Source organism: Protomyctophum bolini, assembly GCF_963924005.1.
Source record: "Protomyctophum bolini genome assembly, chromosome: 23".
Lineage (NCBI taxonomy): Eukaryota > Metazoa > Chordata > Actinopteri > Myctophiformes > Myctophidae > Protomyctophum > Protomyctophum bolini.
Window position 1 is genome coordinate 4,696,113 of NC_137884.1, and position 27,943 is coordinate 4,724,055.

Sequence of the window (27,943 nt, forward strand, 5' to 3'; positions counted from 1 at the left end):
CACTGATTCAATTTGGTTCTCAAGACGAAGAGAACCGTTGACATCACAACGTTATTCCTGCGAGTCAGACATTCCGAAGTCACCATGGCAACCCTTCGCCAGTGGACTTTTGTGATGCGGTAGTTTTGGAACATGTAAATCAATTATGTCATTTTTGTCCTGCTGGACCATTAAAATGAGAGTTATGTCACATTCCTGCCGCATCCACACACACACACGCACGCACACTGACACACACAAAACTTTCCAGGAAATGTAAAAGAATATATTATTTCACAATCTCTTGTCTTTTTTTCTTTCGTTAAATATTTAAAATAGCAGCTCTACAAGCTCACAGCACCTCATTTTGTACCACGCAGCTTGTACATGTGCTATTTTCTAACATTTTTTCATCTTTGAATTGTTAATTGATCAATTTTAAATTACGAAAAAGTTTGAGAACTACTGATTTAGAAGGCATTTGTAGAATTGGCCTCAGGTCTTGATGTTTTAACAGTTGTGAAAATACTAATAGCCGATCTACAAGCTCACAAAGCATTGCATCGTGGTGCTTTGCTATTTTCGCTACTTTTGTGTGAGAGAGACTTTAATACGATGAAGTATAAAATAGGGCATAATAATTAATAATTATTATGCCATAATTATTCATGAAGAAAGAAGAGCATTAATTATGGATACAGAAGTTTTCTGCTTGCCAAGCGGCAGTATTATGCATGCTTGCATGTGAGATAAATCGTAGTACATGGTTGCCCTGGAGCATTCAGTGGCTTGCTTAAGGGCCACATTACTGCCCTTTTGTGTGGATCTTTTATGGGTCAGTTTGCACATTCTCGATTAAATTAACTCTGCTGTGTACTTTAACAAGAATACTTCTGTCCTTTCACTTTATTAGTTTATTTCTTTGCTGTATGTCAGTGTGACGGAAGGAGACTTTTTTTTCCAAGTTCTAATTTCGGGCTGCAACTATTGATTCTTGTGTTTGCGAACAATGGGGATGTGTTTACTTTATTTTGCTTAAAAAATGTTTTATGGAAGCATATTTATGCCAAATCAGGGGAAAAAAGGAATTTGGTTTTAACAACGTACCTATGACGTTAGAAGTTATCATATGTTATATCATACTTTATCTTAAAACGAGAATGTTTTTCCTCACATCACTTCCGTATATATTAAGTTATTAACATATCAATGCAAAACAAATATAGGTTTTTGTAATAATTGACTAAATTGATTAGTTTGATTAATCGCTTAAGCACAATTTTATATGTTTTGTCATACAATGGTGTAGTGCAAAAATGTCAGATAGCCAATGAACAGGCAATCTGAGAACCCATCGGCAAATAAAGGAGAAACAACAAGGCAGCAGGCGCTAGTCCTTGTGTGGTTCTTGAGCTGTTGTTGAGCTTGTAAATTGGCTATTTTCGCATTTCTTTCCTAAATGACATGGTACTTCCAGTTTATGGTGTATTCTTTCTGCTCTGTCTGTCTGTCTTGTCAGACAAAGTGAGAACACGATGAGTTTGACCCAGAGTTGGTGTGTGTGTGTGTGTGTGTAATATTTAGACCTCAGGTCACACGGTGGGGGTTGTTTTGTTTTACCCAGGTTAAGGTGAAGTTGAGAACCCTTACATTCTGACTAACTCATATCATTGCCAGTCACTTAAGCTGTCGCCAGTGATTAGTCTACACTCTACAATGTGTGGGTCTGTTTAGTGGGCATGCAGCTGCACACACTGTGGTGTGTGTCATGGTATTTTTTTGAAAAAGTCTTGAAAAATGCTTTTCAATTGTGATAACAATTACATTAAATTACCGGTACTCATCCCATTGAACTTACTTAATTCATGGATATTAAAGATTGTGAAATGAAACAAAACAATTAATCCGAAAATCAGTTTACACCATTATGGTCAGAGCTGCGAATAGACCATGTGTTGACTGTGTGTTTCCCCCTCTATCCATCCAGACCCTGTCGTCTGCAATTGTCCAGGTATTCCTGGCAGAGAGGACGGCTGCGTGGACCAAGCGCTGCTGCGGGGTGGCCTGTCTGGTCAAAGACAACCCCATGCGCTCCTACTTCATCAGGGTCCTCGACATCAAGGTCAGTTCATGCCAGACATTCGTGAGTGCACCGTGGTGTGGTTGTGGTGCACTGCTGCACCGTGCACCGTGCACAGTGCACCGTGGTGTGGTTGTGGTGCACTGCTGCACAGTGCACCGTGCACAGTGCACCACGGTGGTTGTGGTACACTGCTGCACAGTGCACCGTGCACAGTGCACCGTGGTGGTTGTGGTGCACTGCTGCACAGTGCACCGTGCACAGTGCACCGTGGTGGTTGTGGTGCACTGCTGCACAGTGCACCGTGCACAGTGCACCACGGTGGTTGTGGTGCACTGCTGCACAGTGCACCGTGCACAGTGCACCGTGGTGGTTGTGGTGCACTGCTGCACAGTGCACCGTGGTGGTTGTGGTGCACTGCTGCACAGTGCACCGTGGTGGTTGTGGTGCACAGTGCACCGTGCACAGTGCACCATGGTGGTTGTGGTGCACAGTGCACCGTGCACAGTGCACCATGGTGGTTGTGGTGCACAGTGCACCGTGCACAGTGCACCATGGTGGTTGTGGTGCACAGTGCACCGTGCACAGTGCACCATGGTGGTTGTGGTGCACAGTGCACCGTGCACAGTGCACCAAGGATGGTTGTGGTGCACTGCTGCCTGACACTTATGGAACAAGAACAGGCCAAGGACTCTTTACTGTTGTTGTTGTTGAATATTGATTAATTCATTCATTATGATTAGTGTAGTCCAATCTGGGAACCAACGAGAAAAACTAAATCTTTTGCTTTTGATTTTGCCTCTGGGGTCACCGCCAAATTCGCCGTGTAGAGACCAGATGTCGACCCGTTCTCTCTCCGTCAGCCCTCCTCATTCGGTCGTGCTCCCTTGTTTTCACTCCTAATAACAACTCTACATGTTGTAATGGCGGTTGCCGACAGATTCCACTGCAGAACTCTGAATTTGCCTTGAGAGATTATGTGTAAAAAAAAAAGAACAACATCACAGAACCAATGCAAAGACTTTAGGATGGCCATTGTATTAGAGCAGTCCAGTTGCGCCATCAGGGTTGGTTTCCTATGCAGTAGGTTTGTTCGTTTGTTAGATCTCTGCTCATCTATTTATGTGAGACTAGAGTATGTTGGAGACAGTGGTCACCTGTCTGTCTGATCATCAGCTCATAGCTGCAGCTGCAGCATGCTGCATGCTAGCTACTCTGTTGTCTAAATGTGAATGATATACAGAGTGTATGTACTGTATGTATACTTCTATCAGGGCTGCAACATTATCTTCCTGGCAATTATTCTGCTGACTACTCTTTCTATAAATCAAATGATTGAGAAGTGTTTCTAATAATACCATGGGAAAGAATTTGAATATCTAAATTGATTAGTCTGATTTACACTTAAGTCCTATTTTATTATACCCTTGGCTATTTTCAATATTTTTGAAAGAATATTGAAAATCTACAAGCGTATAACATGAAGCATTTGTGAGCTTGTAGATCGGCTATTTTCACTATTTTTGGAAATCAATTATTGTATTAAAATCTATATTTTAATCAATTAGTTTGATTAGCTGTTGCATTAAGTTACCATGTTGTTTTTGCTGATTGTCCACAGGATGGGAAGACCACGTTTGAACAGGAGCTGTACAACAACTTCTCTGTGAATGCACCCAAATCTTACTTCCTGACGTTTGCTGGCGATGTGAGTATTGCTGCTGTTCAGTCGGCTGCTTGTTGGATTGAATTTCGCTGAAATGCTTTTGTTGATCAGCTTTATTTAGTGGTCTCTCTCCGAGATGAATAATTAACTGCCAGAACGACTAAATTGAGGAGAAAAAGGGGTAAAAAGCTAATAAATATATAAATAAGTGTACAAGTCATTAGTCCTCTATTTGATTCCCTGGACTGGCTGGACCATTAGCTGTCACTCCCCTACTGTCTCCCAGTTTTCTGTCACTCTAAATAAAAAGCCCCCCAAAAATTGGTAGAAATGCATAAATAACAAAATAAAAATATAATAGATTCTCTGTCGAGAGGGCAAGGAGAGAATTGGCTATTTTAATTAAAAATATATATCTGATCAGCTAACGAGCTGGCAGAAAGCAGAAGGTGGCGTTTATCTCATATTTGAGGCCTTTCACATGGCTAGAGCCTTTGCTTGCGCCACAAACACCTTGGATGTTGGCTAATGCTACAGGGAGGCACTCCTGCATGTAATAAGAGCAGAGGAACCACTCGCCGTCAACATGGCACAAAAGACGTACTGTAGGTCATGTTAAACTGGATAACCGAGGATGTTTTTTTTAAAGGATATTTTAAACCTACTCATCGGGGACCACACACACGTCTGGAGCGAAAACTATTGCACAGCCACCCCGGTTGTGCAATACTTTTACCCATTGTCAGAGTTACCCGTTGTACCCGTCTGTGTGGTTTTAATGCCTCTGTCTAACGGCATATTGGGGGTTTGTTTGATGCGTGTCAGTAATTTAATTTAAATGTTTTGTTTTCTCTATTATAATTTTGTTTTATTATTTGTGTGTGTGTGTGTGTGTGTGTGTGTGTGTGTGTGTGTGTGTGTGTGTGTGTGTGTGTGTGTGTGTGTGTGTGTGTGTGTGTGTGTGTGTGTGTGTGTGTGTGTGTGTGTGTGTGTGTGTGTGTGTGTGTGTGTGTGTGTGTGTGTGTGCGTGTGCGTACGTCCACGCAGAATACGCAGGTGGGTCTGAACTTTGCCAATGAGGAGGAAGCCAAGCGTTTCAGAGGAGCCATTTCAGAACTAATGGGGAGAAGACAAAGGAAAAGTGGTACATATTGACCTACTGTCAAACAGTTCTATCTGCCTAACCTGCCTACCTAACCACATATCTTAGTATACACCTACCCCCGTCTACCTACCTACCTACCTACACACCTTCACTACCCTGTAACTACTGTACCTACCTGCCTACCCTTTACCTATGCTAGGGCTGGGCAATTAACCGAATGTATCAGAAAACCAACAATTTAAAATCTCTTACGTAGTGTACGTAATATTAAATTAGGTTAGATTAGGTTTTGTTAAAACGTTTAAAGGCCTATTCGTACTCATAGACATGTGTCCGGGTGAGCGGTGAGTCACTTATCACTGCAGAACACAGAGCTATTGAACTTATTTGAATAGAAAATATCACATCATATCACATCATATCATAATCAGCACATACCTTGTCAGACAAGTACAAGTTGGAAATCAGTATTTTGACATATTGCCCAGCCCTACTACCTATCTACTTACCTGAACACCATATTCTGTAATAAGTACCTACCTACCTATCTACCTACCTACCCTGTACCAACTACCTACCTACCCACCCACCCTGTACCAACTACCTACCTACCTTCCCACCCACCCTGTACCAACTACCTACCTACCTACCTACCCTGTACCAACTACCTACCTACCTTCCCACCCACCCTGTACCAACTACCTACCTACCTACCTACCCACCCACCCACCCACCCTGTACCAACTACCTGCCTAGCCTGTACCTACCTAACATACCATGTATCTACCCACATTCCCCTACCCTGTAACTACATATCCTACAATGTATTTACCTAAACCTCACTGTACCTACCTAGCTCCCTACCCTGTGCCTACCTGCCTGTGTATCTCACCTGTCTACTACACACATATCTACTGCCTGTGGGTTAACTAGAGCGGTGCCCGTTGGAGCCTCTACAGCAGGCACTGCTGTACTTGGAACGATGTAAGTTGCAAATGCATGCCCCACCCAGATATTATGTCCCTTTTATGCCCAAATATCGAGTCTATGCAGACGTCAGAATGATGTCAGAACAAGACCAGCTCCATATATGGACACTGGGCAGGGGCCCTGTCCTGAGCCTGGGCGGAGGCCTTTTGGGGCGGTTCTGGACAACCGTGTGTCCGACCGACTCGACACTGGGCACTGCACTCCCTGTGGGGGTGTGGAACCATAGACTGTAAAAAAAATATGGACAAAGTGTTCCCCGGGTCTAACATGGACGTAAAATGAAGCCTGTAATTCCTTGCACTGTAAGTCGCCATATTTCTAGATCCGTTTGAGCCCAGCTGGCCATTGGCTGGCTCCGTTTGGGCCCAGCTGGCCATTGGCTGGCCCAGACAACGAGGCGGGACTTCACCCCTTACTCTTTGTTGGTTTTTATTTTGACTGAACGGGGGGTGGCTCCCGTCCATAGACTGTAACGGTAGCCACGCCCCTCAGAACATACGCAACGTTATGGGACCATCATTTTCCAAAAAGAATATTATGACATGAGAAATGAGACTTTAAACATGCAGACCATGTTTATTAAGGTAATACAGTCTAGGTGAAGTTGGGCCCAAATACAGTACATGGGCCTCTATGGAGCTATGGTTTTGTTTTGGGCCCAATGACAGCGCCACAACAGGCCATTATATGAACTTTCAGGAAGTCCCGATTTCCTTAGTGGCTTCACGAAATATCTGTCTGACTGCCCCCCCTGTGTGAAACGCGTCTGCCGAATTTGAAGTTTGTGGGGCGAACGTTTTTCGAGTTACGTGGATTACAACGGCACACACACACACACACACACACACACACACACACAGAGACTTGGTGCATTTATAGTTACAGTAGATGCAAGATTTATAGTTAGGCGCAAAGATTATCAACCATGAACGCTTGATAATCTTTGCGCCGCCGCGCCGGTCCCCCAGACACTTTATCAAAGTTGATTTAATTATCAAAATAACAAATTAAGTAAAAGTAAGTTATTTCTTCAATTTAATTTAATCAAAGATTAAATCATGGTCACTGGTGGATGTAGCCTGTAAGATGTGCAATGATTATGAATAGAGGTGATATCCTACGATGCTTCACCTCAGCTCCCCCATTATTCCAGGTGCAACGGTGTTGATTTTGACAGCAAATTTTGATTTAGTTTTAGTCATAAGTCTTTTGAATGAAATTCAGTTTTAGTGTTACGTTTTAGTCATCTGATGTGAAACTTTTAATCTAGTTCTAGTCAACAAAATATAAGATTTTTGTCTACTAAATCTACAGTTGATTTAGTCGACTAAAAATGTATCATGGCGGGCCTTGATGCCGTCGTAATGGCTGATTTTCCACTTGGTTGCATGCTGAAAATACAACCCGATCTACAACCGCCTTGTGAGCTTGTAGATCGGCTATTTTCAGAGCAAAACACCTGAGTGTAACCAAACCAAACATAAAATGACTTGTCCTTTAGTTCTACTGGATCTGTGCTCCACTAGTCCCTCCCTAACATTTTAGTATTTTGTTTAGTTTTAGTCTGAGGTTTAGTCATCATAGCTTAGTCTTTAATTAGTTGTTAAAATCGGTGGTCGACGAACATTGTCGTCGTTTTATTCGACGAAGTGAACAATGTCGGGTTCAACATTTGTCACAAATAGCAGATCCTGTGAGCTTCTGGATCGGCTATTTTAGTGGAAATCAGATTTGTTATAGATGGTGGAAAAAGTACAGAGGCAACTCTGTTCCAGTTTACTAAGTCTCCACTCACTAGAGGGTTCAAGTCGTTAATTCAAATAAAACAGCAGAGTTACTTTGCTGAGAAACTACAATTATGTTTTTATAATTGTTACTATGAACTGAGGTGTCATCAATTGAAACCATTCAATGAAAAAAAAAAGCATTACACTGTAGCCGTAGTGTGTCTATTAATGAAGAATTGTGCTAGCCTGTGAATATTTTGGACACATGGTCCTAAACCTTCATCTCCGCCGTCCGCACCCATGACTAACCAATCAATGAAATGTCATTTGCACATCTCTATATGCCGCCACAAATAACTCATAACGCTGTAATTACTGTTCACTACTTTACTCTTCCCTCTCACGTTCTCTTGATTTAAGACCGACCAAACTCCTCCTCTGCTGAGGGTCTCTTCCTGAGAGCACAGATTACATCGTTATCTATTCTAGAGACTCTCTCTGTCTTTCTCCTGCCCCCCCCCCCCCCCCCCCCCTCTCTCTCTCTCTCTCTCTCTCTCTCTCTCTCTCAGCCCTTTGTGATGGGCTGCCAGTCTCGGCTATAAGGTTGCTACTCCTTTGCTCTCAGCCATGATGAAACTCAAGCCATCAGTATTGTGTGTGTGTGTGTGTGTGTGTGTGTGTGTGTGTGTGTGTGTGTGTGTGTGTGTGTGTGTGTGTATGTGTGTGGGTGGGGGGGGGGGGGGGGTTGGGGGGTCCACTGGTGGTGCAGACTGCAGAGTAACCCAACATCTTATTAACCAGCTGTGTGTCTATCTAATCGCATCCAGTCATGGAGGATGAGTTCTTTTATAAGGGGGCGGGTGTAACCTATCTTACTGGAAGAGAGGCACTCTGTGTGTGTGTGTGTGTGTGTGCTCATTCACTCTACCCAACAAACTAATAACCGCCCACCAACTCTGTCTCTCGCCGCTTGCACCACAATGTCGCCGATGTCTCCCTTCGCTTGAAAAATCTACCTTTTTCTTTCTTGTCTCCTCTCTCTCTCTCTCTGTCGTACGACCTTCGACCCCCCGCACACTCACACACATTTCCTTTTCCTCGATAACACGAGCATCGGCAGCAAACTACACCATTTAACGATTCTATGACCTGTGTGTGTTCACAGAGAAGAGACACGACCCTCCAAATGGTACGTTCATCAATATCTCTATATATCTCTAATCTAATACAATAAAATATAATATCATTATTTTATATACATGCATCCTATACCATCGTTGCTGTCGGGTAGAAACCTCGTAATGTTGACGACCATACGGGAACATACTGTAGCAGATGTACAAGCAGATCTACAAGATCTGCTATTGTCCGTGCCGCGCTACGAGCTTGTAGATCTGCTATTTTTGAAAAATCTGGAAAATGCGGCGCAAATCTTTGAACATGTAAAACAGAGCTTTTTTAAACTCCTATCCTTGCTTCTGGGGGGTCCCCGGAACAACATATTTTTAGATGGGGTCGGCGGCCAATTGCATATCATTTTTGTGGTCCTTGACATGAAATTGTTTGAGCACCGCTGACAGAAAACTGTCTGATTTAGAAGCCTTTAAAAAAAAAAAGATCGGCCTCGGGTCTAAATGGGTTAATTTAGATGGCATGTTATTTAGATATGCTATTGGGTCAGTGTACAAATGGTTCGTTTTTATACTATTATTTCTAGACTGATGCTAGCCAGGTTCATTATGCAGAAAAAAATTCAAATGTATACAAAAAAGATCTACAAGCTCACATTGCGATGCATTGTGAGCTTGTAGATCGGCTATTTTTTATTATTTAAATTTGGCCTTTTTGCCTTTATTGATTTACAGTAGTTTGACAGGAAAGGGGGAGAGAGATGGGGGGGGGGGGGGGGAGGGGAGACACGCAGCAAAGGTCGTCGGGCTTGGGACTCGAACCCGCGACACGCTGTCAGGCCGGATTACCAGCCTAGGTGCCTGGACCGCTAGCAATTACATCTCAAAAACCTTTGCGCACCTACAGTCAGAGCGTGGTAGTCACATGAAGAGTAATTTAGTGTTAATGGAAGTATTGGGAAATACACAAGTAAAGTATGGGGGTCCGTACAGGGTCCGACCCGCCAATAGTCTGACATGCGGAAAACGACCGGATTAAGGTCGGCGAACACGCGCTGCTCCCGTGCTTGCGGTCATGGTTAGGTTGGGGTTTAATGTTTTAAACAGCCGATCTACAAGCTCTCAGTGGCGTCGCTACCTTCATGTTACTCGGTCGTATGGTGCAGTGGGTTATTAAAGCTGCTATAAGCAATAGTATGTCAACGTTTTAATTACCTTTTTTGTCTCTGTGACGCATCTAGGGGGCCACAATCTGATTTTCCTAGAAGCTTTGTCATTTGTCGATTTGCCTGTCTACTTCCTGATTGGTTAGTCATTTCGACCTGGGTTTTTTTCGACCAATGACAAGGCTTCTACTTCTAGTAACATCTTTGAATGCAGATTGTGGCCCCTAGATGTGTCATAGAGATTTTTGGGGGAGTGTTTTACTCATTGCTGGCTGTCTGAATACCAAGAAAAAATAAATAAAGGTCATTATTATTATTTATTTTTTTACATATTATTGCTCATAGCTACTTTAAGTTACAAACAACAAACCAAAAACATAAATAGTTGATATATTTTAAGATATGAGGTTTCTGCCCTACAGCAACACTATACTTCTACATCTATCATATAACATTATGTATCAGCCCTAATGAAGACCACAAATCATGTTCAGAAGTGTGTAAGGGATCTTAACACTTTGAGAGCTTTAAATTATTTAATCCATGGTTCCACCACGCTTAATACACTAAACCCGCTATTTGTTTAATGTGTTTAATTTGCCGTTTTTAAATAATTATAAAATAAAGAGTCGATTTGTTGCGGACTTGGTGACGAGGCCGTCACGTTACGATGACGAAACCGGAAATCAACCCATGCTCTGGGCTGCTAGGGCTTCTGGGAAAATGAGCTCAATGCAAGTGAAGGGGGGGGGGTTTGTTTGGACTACAACATGCTGTGGAGGCTGTTCTTGTTTCGCATCGTAATGGCGGCATGTTTTTCTCTTCAACAACAACCCATGGGACTATTTTCTCGCTGATTTTCGTGAAATCAAAGCTGCAAATACTTCGGCGTGTGCTCCAAATATATGGGGAACATATTCAACGTTAGAACTAAACTAGCATTTAGAACTAAAGCAGGACTGGTGGTGGCCTTGAATAGGAATATTTACTAGAAAATAAATGTACAATACTGTGATTCCTGCTGATTTAGTGTCGGTTATCAACGTAGTTTAAAACAGAAAGGTCTTTCTGTGTACATTTGCGAATGGAAGCATAGCATTTACAGCCTATATCTGTTCCCTTAATATAACATTTATTAAAAAAAGAAAAAAAAATGCTGTAATGCTTTTCAAAAATAAATGAAACAGACTTAATGGGAAGGATTAATTATTTATAAAATAAAATCACCCATATATATACAAATGGACAAAATGTGCACATCCACAAATCTGTGTGTGAATTGATGCCATGAGTGAGTTGCAAGTTATAAATTATAAAGTCCACTGGAAGGGATCGACTTTTGGGGATTTGAGATTATGGAAGTAGTTTAATCTGATCAGATTATAGAGAAGGTTGTGTCCATAACAATGTCTGTGCTGCTTATTCTCTGTGTGATGATCTGTGAGCTGTGTGTGAGCAAAGCCTTCATTCCTGTTGTCCTGCAGTGTTGCTCACACAAGGGTTCATCTGTAGAGTGGAAACATATGGTTGCTGTCATGTGGAAACCTTATGTGCTCCATCTAGTTTATCCCTAAATGTATTCGCCATATTTTTTACTATTTTGAAAATCATTTTTAAAGGGTTCAACTAGCCGATCTACATCGAGACATTGTGAGTTTGTAGATCGGCTACTTGAACTATTTTAAAAGGTTTTTTAAAATGGTAAAAAATGGCGCAAGATATACGTAGCCCTGTATGTCCAAAACTGACGATCTACGAGTTCATAAAACGCCTCACGTCGCGAATTGTTGTAGATCTGCTATTTTCACTAGTTTTGATCAACACTCTTGTATGGTTATCTAGGACGTTAATTTACACAACAAACTTTGAAGCTGGGAGATAATACGTTTTCTGACCGACAGCAACAATATGTAATGTAACCCTGCCTCTGATTGGCTGAGCGCAGACAGACAGACCTCTCTCTCTCCTTCCTTTCTGTCGTACTTTCTCTCTTCTTTTCTTGCCTCTTTCCCATTTCGATTGTTCTTTTTGCCACTCCGTCTTTCACTTTCTATTAATTCTCTACTGTCTTCGATGTTCCTTGTCTCTCGCTCTCCCTCTCTTCTCCTGCCTCTCCCTCCTCTCTCCTTTCTCTCTCTCTCCCTGTTCGCCTGCCCCTCTCCTCCTCTTCCCCATCTTCCACTCTCGGCTCTCAGAGGCCCCCAAGAGGTATAGAATCTCTCTTATGCAGGATTATCTTATTCCATTCGCTGTACACTGCCATCAGGGCGACTAGTGTGATACCATAACCCTGTATTACTCACTAAAGATGTTTCACACACAACATGCAGAACATGGTACGGTTACAGTCTCTGATGTCATGTGCATTTGGTCTGCTTTACACATGCACGCGCCTACACACACACACACACACACACACACACACACACACACACACACACACACACACTTGGCATGTGCAAAGTCACTATGTCAGTGTGTTAAGTGTTGCGCACTCTCTTCTGCATTTTAAAAGTCAAACCACAACACAAGGCCACATGGAAAAGAATATCCACATTATTGTACTCAAAGAAATTATCCACTTACCCCATTGTTTTACTTTCTGTTCTACTCTATCTTCAAGTTGTGTGGAATTGTTTTCCTGCTGCTGATAAAGCAGAATTAGAATGTATTGCTTTTGTGGTAGGCCTGTCACAATTATTACATAATCGCCTAATCGCCTATCGTTTCCATGTTTAATGGGGAAAAAAGCCTAAAAGGCAAACAGAAATACAAATTGTAACGTTCCAATGTTCAATGCAAAAAAAACTATCATTAATCACAATTATTTGTGACAATTAATTGTCAACCTAAATTTGTAATCGAGACTATAGCTCATTTATTTATGGGGCAGCGGTGGCTCAGGGGTAGAGTTGCTGGATGGTAACCGCAAGGTTGCCAGTTCGAACCCGGCGCTTGGACTTGGAACTTAAATGAAGTGACGAGGCGTACTGCAGAGCTACAGCACATTTGAATGAAGGACGGTCCTCCAGTCCATCTATGTAGTTGCTGTACTGTTGTTTACTTTGTCTGGGGTCCCCACGGGGGACCATCCTTGGAGAATATCGAGAATGCTACTGTTGTAGTGGTCAATGGTAGTAAGTCCTCCCCCCATACTAATTTAGCATTACCATAGCTATCGCCCCTAATAAATCTAATTGATGAGTGGTAAACAGAGTCTAGGGATTTAAGAGTGGAGGCTGCTGCATGTCTATAGATTATGTCTCCATAATCCAAGGCAGTAACACTGCCTCAACTATACCCTCTTTCTGCTAATGACAGGAAAGCTGGCTTTATTTCTATACAAAAAGCTAATTCGCAATTTAAGAGCAAGGACCTCTACATGGTGTTTAAAAGTAAGTCTCTCATCAATCCAAATAGCAAGATATCAGGTCAATCCAAATAGCAAGATATCAGGTCCATTCATAGAAGATATGCGAATGTCATTATAGGAGATATTTTTGGCTCTGGATAACAACATGAATTTTGTTTTGCTGATGTTCAGCATCAATCTGAGACCAATAAGGGCATCCTGGAGGATGTTAAAAGAACGTTGTAGGTTTTCTATTGCACCTTGTATAGAGTGTGCCGTACAATAAATGACTGTCATCTGCATAGAGATGACAGCTACAGTTATTTAAAGATGAGGTGATATTATTTATATACGGTAAATACTAAAAAGGATTGGGCCCTGTATTGATCCTTGTGGGACACCTTTTGAAATGGTTAAAAATTCAGACTGGTTATTTTCCGTTTTCACACATTGATGTCTTTCAGACAGGTAGCTTTGGAAACAACTGCAGACATTTGTGTCAAAACCAATACTGTGTAATCTCTGCAACAGAATGACAAGGGAATGATGGACAGTATCAAAAGCTTTTGATAAATCTACAAATATAGCAGCACAGTGCATTTGTGTATCTAGGGCTGATGCTAAATCATTTATAACTAAGGTGGTGGCTGAGATTGTGCTGTGTTTCTCTCTAAAGCCGGATTGATGCGGGTCCTGGTTGTTTTCCAGGAATTCCATCATTTTAGCTGAACAAGATAGCTTGGAGATTGGTCTGTAGTTATTTAAATCGCCTCTATCTCCTCCTTTAAGCAGGGGGTTTACACGGGCCGTTTTCCAAGAGATGTGGAATGTGCTTGATAGAGAGAGATTAAATATATGGGTTATTTGTTCAAATATTAAGGGTGCAGCAAGTTTAAGAAAAATAGGATTGAGTCCGTCCTCCAGTCGACTTCCTGGTGTCAATAGTTTGTAGTGCACGAAGGACATCATTACAGGACACAGGTTGAAAGTGGAAATTTAAAACATCGTGTCTTTCTGCCTGCGCCTGATGATTTCCATCAATAGTTGGTGTCAAATAAGTTGCCTGCATTCAGAGTAAAAGCACCCATGTCTTTCCGGCACCCCAGAGCTCCTATTTTGAAGGAATCCTGGGAATGATTGTGTTTTAAATTCCTTTTAATAATCCACAGAGCACTCACTGGCCGTGTTGACAGGCTATTTTAGCATTGGCGTCATTGTCCTGTTGACTTCTAACTAAACTCGTCTCTGGGCGCGTTCCCTCACATCCTGAACCGTTATTGTTCCTGCTAATGAGTGTCCCTGCTAATGGTTGTTTATGTGATTTAGTCAGGTCAGTGTCTGGACGTTGTAGTATGTAGACACACAGTTTGCTGGTATAAAGAGACACGTACAGTACCGTCGTTGTCTTATGACTGGAAGTGGTTAGAATCGCCCGGTGGAAGATGGTACCAAGGGCTGCAACTGTAGAATATTGTCTTAGCAATTGTTCCATCGATAACTTTTTCAATTGATCAAATAACCAAGGTCAAGGTCAAGGTAAACTTTATTGTCCACAAGGGAAATTTGTCTTATATACAGGTAGAGTATATACAGTATATAATATATCAACAAGTCGATGTGAAAAAACATCAAATTATATTCGACTAATTATTTGAGTCTGTGTAAACACTTAAGCGGTGTCCTGTGGAAATAGCCCATCTATTCTGATTAAATTGATTCGTTTAACTGTTGTACAAAGTGGTCATACTGTTTGTGTACGTGCATGTGAGCGTGTGTGTGTGTGTGTGTGTGTGTGTGTGTGTGCGTTTTGGGCTCTGTTAAAAATGTAAACAAGAGAAGTCTTGTTTACATTTTTAATTAGTTGATTTAAAAAGGCCATCCCTGTCTTTTTTTTAAATCGTGGACTAGTTCTTCTATCCTCTGTACTAGGCATAGTTCTGCCCCAGTATTGCATTCACACATCTCAGAAATTAGAACCACAATGCTCTCTCTTCCTAGTTTTCACCCAGGCAAATATATATATATATATATATATATATATATATATATATATATATATTAGAACACAAAACACAAGCAAGTCATGATGGGCATCACAGTTCAATAATAGTTGTTACATTTCAGTTGTCTACATTCATTATGTTACGGACCATTCAGTCCAGGGAAGAATGTGGGTCCCTTATTATGTAAGGTAGTTTCAGTCCTTCACAGTCCATTCACTCATACTTTAAACTCATTCCCTGCTGTTGACGTGTTTTACGTGTTTTTTTTTCTAATGCCGATTGTCTGTCTGACCGTATCTTTTTTTTTAAACTCCGTCACACAGTGGCGGCCTTATATATGTTTAAATATATATATTATTATTTGTAGTAGTAGTGGTAATATTGCATAGTATCGCAGCCTTCAATCAGCCTTGTCAATTATTCAGCCTCATCCTGTACGTCCACATACCGTACCACTAGTTGGCAGCAGCTAATAATCACTGCAGGTGCTTAACCTGTCATGTCACGTTGACCTGTGTTGTTTGTTTGTAATGTTTCCCACTTCCTCACTGCAGCACCAGCATCGATGAGAGTTGCGATTGCATAATTTGCTCCCTTTCACCTTATCTGGCCTTTTCCCCATCTCCCATTCATCCTGTGTCATAACCCCACAGGGGTTGAGATTAGAACCATGGGATTAAACATGGATGGGTTTTAATGGTTACGTAAATCCCAGACCACCAATTACTTTTTTTCCGGGATTAGGGCTCCAGCAAGTGTGTATGTATGTATGAGCACGTGTAGGCGTAGGCGTGCACATGTTTTTGGAGGGAAGGGGAGGAGAGACGGGCAGCGGTGGGTGATGTCTCGCAGCGGCAAGCCAATCGGATCATGGTGACTTCATGATAATGTACCCTGCTGAGATGGAAAAGGAGCGTTATAGAATCTATTTGTGAGAGACTTCAGACAGACGGATCAGTCGTCCAATGCAGAAGGGAAACTAATGAACAGGCAACGCAACAAAGTTACAAGAGGCAACGATGGAGGCCCTTGACGAGAAAGAGAGGGAGTGAATGAAGGGCAGACGGTCACACAGAACAGACGGATGGTTGAAAAGAGAGATCAAACGAGCAAAGAACGTGTGAAATGACGACTGATGGAAGCGGGCAGGCCTGTATCTCCATTCTCACAGATTTTAGAAAAATCTAAGAATTGAAGAGAATTGTTTCGATGTGTTCCTTTTAGTGTCATTGTTGTGATTGTTTTTGGACGCCCTGGCCGGAGTCTTGAGTTCAAGAAGAGTCGTCAATCAACGGATCAATCGATCAACTGTGGAAGGCTTTGTGTCAAAAGCACACAAAGTCAACGTGATTGTTGCTTTCTCCCCTCTTTTCGTGGACGGATGAACCAATCAACGGAATTGATCAATCCATCCATGGAAATCAGCTGGATTTGACTTCTATGCCATCGATAAGAGGAAGGCTTGGATTAGTCTCTGGATGTGAGCACTCGACTCGCAGTCCATTCCAGGACTGCGTCGGACGTGTCTGATGTCATAGGCCGGTCGACCTCGCTGAATGGCAGGGAGGGTGATTACATCACATCTCGCGTATTAGCAAACCAATCGGAAGCCTAAATTCAGATCCTATACATCATCACCTCGGACACTGAACTATTTTGCGTCAAAGACCCTTTGTCTGGGCAAGTGACATCCCACTGCCTCTGATTCGGACTTTTGACTTCTCACCTACACCTTGCTCTCACCACCATGATGTTCTGCACCACCTTCCTGTCGGCGCCCTCTGACGAGGCGTCGGGCGACGGCAGAGCATTGGGTGGGGTAGTAGTAGGAGCCGTCGGACACGGCTGCCTGTCTACCCTTCACTGCCTGGTTCTCCCACAGGAGGAGCTGTTCGCTCCCTTCGCTCACCCCGCAGCCTGCCTCTCCCTCTGCCAGGACAGTGCGGTGGGGAAGATCTTGCTGGGTGACGACAGGACATCCTGCCGCGGGCCAGGCGGCGAGGGGCGTGTCGGGGGCACCTGGATGAGAAGGCAGCGCAGCCGCTCGGCCTCGCCGTCACCCAGGAAAAGTCCCAAGTGTCCCAGAAGTCCATTTAGGGAGATTAAGAAAGGTAACCGTATAGGGGTGTGCGATGGTTAATCGCACTAATAGATTGAATTGATTATATGACATGACAAATGTCTAAAAGTAGGGAAAACGGCAGAGCTGGACGCAGACAAACCAACAGACAAGGAAGTAAACACCTGCAAGTTCTCATCGCTCCTCGTTGTGTACATGTACTGTAGATCGGATATGTTCTCTTCTATTTTTGTTTTGTAGTGATAATCCTCCCTACTATAAAGCGTTCTGACCATAGGAGTTCCTCCCTGTCTCCAGTTAACCCCTGGGGTAAAATAAACCTTAGGTTTCATTTTTGGCTAGGTGGCCCAGCCTTCATCCAATCAAGATAGAGAGGGGCCTCCCGCCAATCATGATCGAGCGGGACGGGCCTTGGTGTGTGTGTGTGTGTCCACTGTAGTGTGTGCATGTGCACATCTTGTTACTGGTGCGGACCGGGTTTTTTTTTCTTCAAATCACCCAAATCACTGAATGCTTCTTTAAGTGACTAATCGATTAAGTAGTAGATTGTGGAAAAAAAATCAATGGCAAAAAATGTTGCCCCAAAAACACGCTTCAAAATGCATCGGAAAAGTAATTGAGAATCTCTAAGAAGAAAGTCGATAGTTATAGTCCTAGGAGAACATATGATTTATTTTCCTCAATAGGATTTCTTTTTTTTGCAATCAGGTATACAAACAACAAATGCAGACAAAAAGGTTGGCAGTACAGTATGTACACAAAGGCCTGTCACAGGTCGCTTCCTCATGATGCTATCTCTGAGAGAGACAAAGGCCTAAGAATGGTTGTAGTAAGAGTCATACAGTATGTTTGCACTGTAGATGAGGATAATGAACAGGGTTTCCAAGGAAATGCAGCTTAAAAATCTGCTTTAAAAAAAAAAAAAAGCAGGTTATCCTATTGTAATCGGATTGTGTTTTTGCTTCAACCCCAAATTACTATTTATTTTATTTACCGTTTATTTTCACTGTGCTGTGATGAATGAAGAAATTACATCAAACTACAGTGTATGACCCAGATTTTTTTTTTTTTTACTTAACATTTTTTAAAACGTTGGTTTGGTTTTAGATAAGTAGTCTTATTCACTTTTCCAACCAAGCAGCAGCAGCAACATGAACACATTGACAGACTTAACAACATGTACTGTAACATACATAGGAGGTGCATTGTAGTTCCACACTGACGGTCTCTCTGAGCACACCCATGCTGAAAATGTATGGTATTCCCAGTGAGGTAGGCAGCCACGTCATTCAAATCTTAAAATAATTTATAGTACATATTTGGATTGATGTTCATTCTCCATCGATGAGCTCCGGTCTGGGGGGGGGTGTGTGTGTGTGCGTGCGCCGTGCGTGTGAATGAATTGTCCTCCACATGGGCTGTGGTGACAGCTTGTATGTGCGTGTCAGGCTTTTTGCCATATGTTGCTATTGCTGACACTGTGGTGGTTTATTGGCCTGCATAGAGATGAATGGAATGTGGTGCTTTCTTGACGACAGAATATAAATTAACCACTTAACCTAGCGTCCTTATTCGGTGGAAAACGCTCCCCCGAAAATAGCTGATCTACAAGCTCACAGAGTGCCGCAACGCGATGCACAGTGAGCTTGTAGAGCGACTATCTTCAGTGAAGAGATTTTGTGGAGGACTAGACTATAGGTCACCTAGCATAGACCCCTCGGGAGACTCCAGTAAATAGGGTTTAAGTGGTTTAAAAAGTACCGTAATTAAAACATAGACTTGGACACTGACTGCACAGGAATACTGACTTTGTCCTCGTGCCTTGTCCAGTGCCTCATGCATTCGACGAATGCTGGTTTTATATAGCAGCCATGCTAATAACCAGCTAAAAATGTCTTCTTTCATTTTCATTTGAACATTTGTCATTACTGTACATAATGATTTCTAGAAATATCAACCTGTGAATGCACAAAAACACTCTGTTACGTGTTAAATTATAAATAGCTCTATTTTTTAATAGTAATCATTGCTCTATGGCAGGCAGGGGTGGCCACGCATTTCTTACTTGAGAGCTACTTTCAATCCGACCAGCTCAACAAGATCTACCCACCAAAATAGTTTAAAAATGTACCTGAGGGGGCTTTGAAATACCGGCGCTGGCGTTGCATATGAGACAAACACACTTGGAATTGGAAATAGAGGGAGGGATATTGAATTGGTAGGGGTTTTCTTTTATAAATAACCTTTATGCTACTACTGAGGTTTGTGACTTTGTGTGCACGTATTGCATTGTGGGTTTGAGCTGACTTTTTAATGTCAATCAATTAAGTCACCTTAATTCAAGTGTCGGATGTCAAAAATAGTTTATTTTGTATTATATATTTTGACCTTCATCCGGACAGACAATCTTGTCAGTCCTGATGAAGGTCTAATTGACCGAAACGTCAACCTAATAAAGAGCAACATTTTGGCAAGTGCGGGACCTTTTCTTTGTTTTTCAAAGATACCCTTTTTAATGTATGCTCTATTGCCCTGCGCACCTGTCACTAGCCTTCTGAGGTGTGCATCGGCCTTTTGCTAAAAATGTGATCTACCTGAACAGCCTTTGTGATTTACTGGTAGATCACGATCTACCTTTTGGGCACCCCTGCTCTATGGTTCAGTAGCAGGTTTTGCCCTTTATAGAGGATACAGGAAGTAATGATTTAGAAAGGAGAAGACCAAACACTATTACTAGAACTAGAACACTATTAAAATGAAGCTGATAATGGGTACTCTCTCCTGATTGGATGAAATTAGCAACCCACCTGAAACATTATTTTCTGTTTATTTAACAGCTGGAGAGACTGGGAAACCGCTGTTGCTGAACAAACTATAGCAATGATTACTCGATGAATATAGAGCTTTGAATAAAAATTGGTACTAAAACAATATCACTTGGCGCTGGTGTATACTGCAGTGCTTAACTTTCTCCTCTTCTCTCTCTCTCTCTCTCCCCCTCTCTCTCTCTCTCTCTCTCTATCTGTCAAGGCCCTGCGTTGCCCATGGCGACCGTGGACATCAAGAACCCGGAGATCAACAACGCGCCACGTTACCACAACAACTCTCAGGTGAACAACATTGTGCACTCGCCCTTCCCCAAGAAGGAGAAGAAGGTGAAGAAGACCAAGAAGAAACTGACCAAGGCGGACATCGGAACGCCCAGCAACTTCCAGTGAGTCACGCCACCGGAGAGAAAGAAAGAGCCAGATTTGTGTATTGCCTGGTGTTCCCAATTTTGGGCATGCCTTTATCTGTAGAAACTTTGACAAGTTTTCAGTACATACACCCCCTGGACATAACACTAGTATGTCGTGTCGCAGGGATGCTAAGTGCCAAGCAGGGATGCATTGGGTCCCATTTTTGGTTTGGTGTGACCTGGCCAGGGAATCTAATTGACCTCTCATTCTCAGGGTGGACACTCTGTAGGAACTGCTGCTTGTTTTGAAATCTTTTGAAAATGTGCCGAAAATAGGGATGACAGGGGTAATGTTGTTGCGCTTGAGAGAGAGAGAGAGAGAGAGAGAGAGCAGCGGAGATGGATGAATGTCTAAACACGATAAACTCAACCGCAGAGTTCACGAGATTACAGAACGTTCTATAGGTTAACCAGGTCACATACAGCCCTATAGTGGTCTAGTCTCCCACTGGTCCCATGTGCTGCTGATGAAACTGATCTGAGAGTCATAAATCCCGGCTATCTGTTGTTTTCATAATCTGGAGTGGAGTGGTGGATCGTGTGTGGATAATCCAGGTCATACTTTCAGGAAAGGGGTCACCGGAGTGGGATGATATAACAGCAGATGGAGTGTGTTCATATACACTATATAATACTACCTAGAAATAAGTGGGTCAGAGTGGCTTATTGTCTGTATTGGCCACTGAGAGATGGATTGCAGAGTCGCCATTTCCCAGTTTTAGTTACCCAAGCCATATGCTTGAGTTTTCGGGCGAAGACCTGGTTATGAACAGCGCACCCTTCGCGCCTCCGCCTCCCAGTTCTTCTGCGTGTGTATAGTGTCAACACGCGCAGAGATGACAGATCAGAATCACACACTCACACAGTTTTGGTATGGAATGAACATAATCTAATAATTAGGCCGGCATCGCTTTGCCTGAAACACTGAATTATGAAAAGGACCGCGATTGGGGAAAAAGCCTGCCGCTGGCTCCCATTTGTTAAAGCGAGATCTATACATTTTCAAATGATATTGTTGTTATGCTTAAATTATCGCTTTGGCTAAAATGCTGAATCCCGCGGATAAAGTAGGCTATGTACATATAACTACAGGCATTCATAACTACAGACTACAATTGTAAATGGGTCAATACAAAAACTGCTACGAGGATAAAACCAGAAAAAGCACTTGTTTTACAAGTTACAAAAGGACTTGTTTACAAGTCTTAGTGCGGGGGGGTGGGCTGCCCGGAGCAGTGTGGTAACCAGCTCTTCGCAGTTGGCGGCGCTCTAGTACTGACTGAGCTACCCAAGGCATTGAACCTCTACCATGAAATGTTCTATGAGCAGGGCCTGGCAGTAAACAAGTTATTGAGCTTAGTCCAGTTACCCTGGGTAAACCTTTCCTTTCCCGAACACAAATGTATATCACACACGTATACAATTATTGAGAGTTCTTAAGTCCAGGCTTTAGTCATTAGTGCATTCTTCTCTGTGGACTCTTACTTATCTCTCCTTCTCTCTCCCTTTACAGGCACATTGGACACGTAGGATGGGATCCTAACACAGGCTTTGATGTAAGGTGTGTGTGTGTGTGTGTGTGTGTGTGTGTGTGTGTGTGTGTGTGTGTGTGTGTGTGTGTGTGTGTGTGTGATGTGTGTGATGTGTGTGATGTGTGTGATGTGTGTGATGTGTATGTGTGTGTGTGTGTTGTCCAAACTTTAAATTCAAAACAGAGGATGGTTGTGTTTGTCAGAGGCTGATCTCACCAACCCTTAGGCTTCTGCGGAACTACAGATGAATCACAAAATGAATATGCAATTGTTCAGGCTTAATATGTTGTTTTGAACCATATTTTAGCACAAAAGACTCGGCTAATTCTTGATTGCATTTGAAGCGTTCTTGCTGCATTACTCCGTTCTCACGAGAAATATTTGGAAACATCTGCAGTAGCTATTGCATGAGAGAAGAATTCTACATTGGCATCTTTGAACACCCTTCTCACGTCTTTGTGTGGGTTTTACAAATATTGAACCAATGAAAAGTACCGTTATTCAAAAAGCGCTTTCATATCTCCTTTGTATCCACCATGAGGAGTTAGGTGGTTTTTCCCCCATTGATTAGAATGACAAAGTCAACCCCACTTGATTTGTATTTGGGTAAAGTGATGATAATATAAGGACACATTCAAGTATATGCCAACGTATCGAGTGACCATACCAACTTTGACGAGGCAGTATTGTGTTTTTCCTTTTTTCCTGAAAAGGTTATAATTTGGACATAGCTAGTTTCTGCCCGACAGCGTCATTAACCCATTGACGCCTGGTGCAACGTATACGTTGTTCTACCCTTGATGCCGGCGCGCTCTCTGTGTCTCATCAGCTATTGCTATACATGTAGCAACATAACTATTAAAAAAAAAAAATCATCAGAATTTGAAGGTTTTCAGAAACCTTAGGTCAGGCCCTAGAAGGCGTTCCCAGATTCGGCCTCAGGCATCAATGGGTTAATCAAAATAGATATTGTCTAAAATAATAAATTCCATGTACTGTAGTTTAATGACCCGTTCATCAGACTCTGCTTGTAGTTGACATGTTCCACCAGCAGAAGGCATCTGGTAACCTGAATGTGCAAAACCCAAACCTGGCAACCGTAATTGTGAAGTAGATTTGTGTGTATATTGTGTTCAAATTCAAGTCTTTAATCATCCCTCCCTGCAGTTGAATAATTTGGATCCGGAGCTGAAGAACCTGTTTGACATGTGTGGCATCTCTGAAGCCCAGTTGAAGGACAAGGAGACGTCTAAGGTCATTTACGACTTCATCGAGAAGAAGGGAGGGGTAGAGGCCGTCAAGAACGAGCTACGGAGACAAGGTGAGCGGTATTGATTGATTGATCCCCGTCATCCCAGAGGGGATATTCTATGTCACTGGGTGTCAATGTTAGGTACAGGGATCAATACGTTAAAATGACACTGAATTGTATAGTGTAGATTGGGGTCCCGTCCCAGAGATTAAAGAAGAACAAAAGGTCTGTGGCCAAATGCATATCAAACTGGGAGTCCTTGAAATGAAAAAGGTTGAGAATGGACAATGAAAACAAGACCATTTTTTATTGTTTTAGCATTACCTTTGACTGTAGCGCTGAATAGTTGTTCTGTTCTGTTGATAATGGTGTTAGATGATTTAGCATTGCCTTCCTGTTGTTATACCTAACCCAGGCAAATCTATTGACTGAAATATGTTTTTTCGTAAATTGATACCTATTAGCCGAGTAGCATAATAGCCGTTCAAGCTCGTAGATCGGATATTTTGGCTATTTTTGAAGAAAAGAAAATACCTGAAAGTGGTTCAATCTGTGTCTGGGGTTTATAAATATTTAACCACAGGAAATTATTAACAAGAACTTGTGAAAAAGTTATGTTTGCCTTTATGTTTGTCCATCTAAAATCAGATTAATCCGCAAAAAGAGGTGGAGGAAATAAGAAAGTCCTGGTTAAAATGTAAAAGCTACGGGGTCGCAATTTCCATCCCCTAGAACCCTCTGTGTGTGTGTGTGTGTGTGTGTGTGTGTGTGTGTGTGTGTGTGTGTGTGTGTGTGTGTGTGTGTGTGTGTGTGTGTGTGTGTGTGTGTGTGTGTGTGTGTGTGTGTGTGTGTGTGTGTGTGTGTGTGTGTGTGTGTGTGTGTGTGTGTGTGTGTGTGTGTGTGTGTGCGTGCTTCCTAATGTTGCTCTCCTGAAGTTGTTTTGGCTGGGTGCGTCCGCAGACTCCGCACTGACGGTGCAAATGAACTTCCTGTTTTCTTCCTAAGGGAATGTGGGCAATATGGAATGTGTGGCTCTAACGTCACTTTAGACGTCCACACACACAATGCCCTGCCAGGACTCTGCAGGCCGGTCTGTACATAACGTAATTTCAGTCCCATGTTAATGCATCAACAATCGTGTCTTTCTAGTTCAAATCAACATATTGTCAATGAAATTGCCTATTTATATAACACTTATTGAATACGTTTTCAGGTAGTTTGACTCAGACTCTTGAAACAGAATATTGTTGCGGTCAGTTGAAAACCCAGAGACGGACTTGACCCCAACCTGTGTGCAACACATGGTAATCGTTCAAAAATAGCAAAAAAAAGCGTGTGCTTGTAGATTAGCCATTTTCGCTCCTTTCCTGCGACACTGTCATACTAAGACGTGTAAAAAGAGCATTAATGTGCGATATGAAAAAACATAAGATGAAATATGGAGATGAAAGGTTTCTGCCCAGCAGCAACAGTAATATATAAAATGTGTGTAAGAAATCCCTTTGTGATAAAGTGTAATCCATGTTGCCATTGTGTCCCTCAGGCCCTCCCAGGTGGAGTGGTAGGTCTCTATGCATGGCCCTGCTGTGATAAGATCTGAAAGGTTTCATGACTTTAATTTATTTTTAATTTGAGGTTTTATCACCCCAATTACACACACACACAACCTGAACGTTGTACATTCAGTGGATTTTCTGTGGCCTGGGGTTTTCTCAGTGTTCTGAAGCCTTTTGAGCTGCAATGAAAACAGGCAAAATCCCTCAACAGTGGCGTCTTGCTGGTAAATTGTTATGTCATGTATGGGATTTGTGGACGGTTACATCACAGTCCACAGGCAAATCAGAGCACTTGTTTGAGCCAGAAACCCCCAGACCACAGAAAATCTACTGAATGTTAAAAGTGCAGGGTGCAATTGAGCTCAGAAGACAAAGAAATAATAATAAAAATTAAAAAAAATAACCTAAAATGCACTTGTGTGTGTGAAGTGAACTCTAACCATGTGTGTTATTATGATATAATTATTATATACAGTGCGCTTGCAGCAGAAACTCAATGCAATGCACCCTAACTGAGATGACTGCAGAAGTTATAGTGCAAGGTTGCCTCCTGTTGGTGTAAATTGGAAACTGAATGGTATTAGTACCAGCAGTTTAAAGCAGGTCTAGAATAGATGCATGTTGTTGACTCTAGCATGGTGTGACCTTCTGCATCTTACAAGTGGATTTCACAGTCCATCCATCTACAGGGACATAAATCACTTACAGTTGCAGATTGTGTCGTGTCATGACTCATGACTTATGGGTTGAATTGTAAGTCGCTGAATATTGACTTTTTCCTACAGTATATGCCTGTTGTGTGTGGGTTTGCAGTGAAAGACATCTTTGTGTGTGTGTGTGTGTGTGTGTGTGTGTGTGTGTGTGTGTGTGTGTGTGTTCCCCATAGCGATGATTTGATTGGCTGAGCACGGAATTGAGGATAAAAAGTGAAGACAGAAAATTGAGGAGGCCAAAAGGGGCGTTTATTTGGAAAAAATGTTTTGGCAACCCCATACTTGACTTATTTTTTGTTTAGTTTCAAGGATGAAATTAAGCATGCATTGGTTACCTTGAATAGGAATATTTATTAGAAATAATTACATTTATAACACTGTGCTTCCTGCTGATTTTGTGTTTTCAGCATAGTTTAAAAGCCTATAGTTTATAGCCTATAGAGATTTGTCACACACGTTACCGCAGTGAAATTTGTTCTCCGCATTTGACCCGTCTCTCGGAGCGGTGAGCCGCAGCCGTGGCGCGCTCGAGAATCATTTGATTAGTTGATTTGACCCCCCCAATCCAACCCTTTGATGCTGAGCGCCAAGCAGGGAGACATTGGGTCCCATTTTTACAGTCTTTGGTATGACCTGGCCGGAAATCGAACCGCGATAGTTTCAGGGCGGACACTCTACCCACAAGGCCCCTGTCTGGTCAAGCATTGATTGAGAACCTCTGAATAGACATAGGTATAGTACTTGGAACATCATTAACCTTCATTTCTCTCTCTCTCTCTTTCCAGCCCCGCCGCCCCCTCCCTCCAGAGGAGGCCCGCCGCCCCCGCCCCCCCACCACGGCTCGGCCCCTCCCCCTCCGCCCCCCGCTCGTGGCGGCCGGGGTGCCCCGCCCCCACCGCCCCCCTCCCGGGCCCCCACCTCGGCGCCCCCGCCGCCGCCCCCCTCTCGGCCGGGCGTGTCGGCCCCCCCGCCCCCTCCCCCTCCCAGCCGGGTGTCCCTCCCGCCCCCTCCCCCTCCCGTCTCCAGCCACGCCTCCCTGCCGGCGGCCCCGCCCCCTCCTCCGCCCCCTGCTGCTCCTCTGCTCCTCAGCATGGGCGCTGCTCCTCCGCCCAGCATGGGCGCTCCTCCTCCCCCGCCTCCCCCTCCGCCGCCCCCTCCCCCGCCGGGACCCCCTCCCCCGCCGGGACCCCCCTCCTCCTCCTCCTCCGCCGTGGTGTCGGATCCGGGCGCGGGCGGCGGCGGCGAGGTTAAGAACGCGCTGCTGAATCAGATCAGGGACGGCATGAAGCTCAAGACGGTGGAGCAGAAGGAGAGGCCCACCTCCACCTCCGGGGGACGGGACTCGCTCCTGGAACAGATCAGACAAGGCACCAAACTCAAGCCCGTGAGTACTGCAGTACCCTAGTTCTGTTAGTGGGGTTTTTCAGTGGGGGGGGAAATGGGTTCGACCCGTTTAAAACCGGGAAAGCATCCGTGTCATTTTAGATTTTAGCGGCGTTGGCTGTTCAATTTTTTTTTTATTATTATTATTATTTTTTTTGATCAATTTTTTAAAATCTTGAAAGTTTGAATCATTTTGATTCAAATGATTCAAACCTTCTCTTCTGGGGGTTCCTGACAAAACATTTTCAGATCGGGGGTCATAGCGGTCAGTTAAAAATCTGTTTATGTGTCTCGGAATTTCCCCTGCCGCCTCGACAAACGACTTTATTGTGCACTTGAACTTCACCTCAATTTCAATTTACTGAACAAAAATCTAATCTCAATAGCGATACTTGATATACAGTATATGTCAAATGTACAAGTTCATAACGCATTGAGCTTGTAGTAGATGGACTATTTTTGTCAAAATAAACAGTGATGACATTGTTCGGGGAAGACATTGTCATCACAGCGAGCAAAAACACTTTTTACTGGCCCCTAAAGGATAACACAGCTTTCTGAAGTTTGTTGCTCCCACACTCGCACGCAATTTATACGAATTAATTAATGAAGTTAACATCTGGTGACAGTGAAGATGCCAGTAAAAATGATTATATCAAACTTGAGCCTCGATTACGATTAATGAACGATTATTAGAGAGAGAGAGAGAGAGTTTAATTAACAGATATGCAAGCTCACAATGCATCACAATGTGTTTTTTGATCTGTTATTTTCGTCTACTTAATCATTTGTTCATTTGTTGGTCTGAATATAAGACTACGTTGTTTTGCATCGGCTCTACTTCGAAGTTTTAGTCACATTTTAGTCACCTGGAATGTTTTCGTGTTAGTCTAGTTTTAGTCGACTAAAATGTATTTTGGCCGGTCTTGATGTTGTCATAATGACTGATTTTACACTTGCTGAAAATAGCCGATCTGCTATTTTCAGCATG

General features: G+C 42.9%; 1 protein-coding gene across 3 annotated transcripts in view; it reads left to right on the forward strand.

Moving 5' to 3' along the window:
* LOC308311278 (actin nucleation-promoting factor WASL-like) overlaps positions 1-27,943 on the forward strand; it is a 48,991-nt gene that overhangs the window by 13,803 nt on the left and 7,245 nt on the right. For 2 of the 3 annotated variants that reach the window (XR_013963619.1, XM_080757927.1), the window contains exons 2-9: positions 1,967-2,101; positions 3,681-3,767; positions 4,773-4,869; positions 8,713-8,736; positions 20,309-20,492; positions 22,030-22,072; positions 23,216-23,369; positions 26,355-26,953. Coding sequence is in view for 2 of the 3 variants with exons in the window: in XM_080757927.1 (XP_080614053.1) it covers positions 1,967-2,101; positions 3,681-3,767; positions 4,773-4,869; positions 8,713-8,736; positions 20,309-20,492; positions 22,030-22,072; positions 23,216-23,369; positions 26,355-26,953 (1,323 nt within the window). In the remaining variant the exon portion in view is untranslated. The remainder of the gene's footprint in view (positions 1-1,966; positions 2,102-3,680; positions 3,768-4,772; positions 4,870-8,712; positions 8,737-20,308; positions 20,493-22,029; positions 22,073-23,215; positions 23,370-26,354; positions 26,954-27,943) is intronic. The other variant, XM_080757928.1, reaches the window with a different exon arrangement.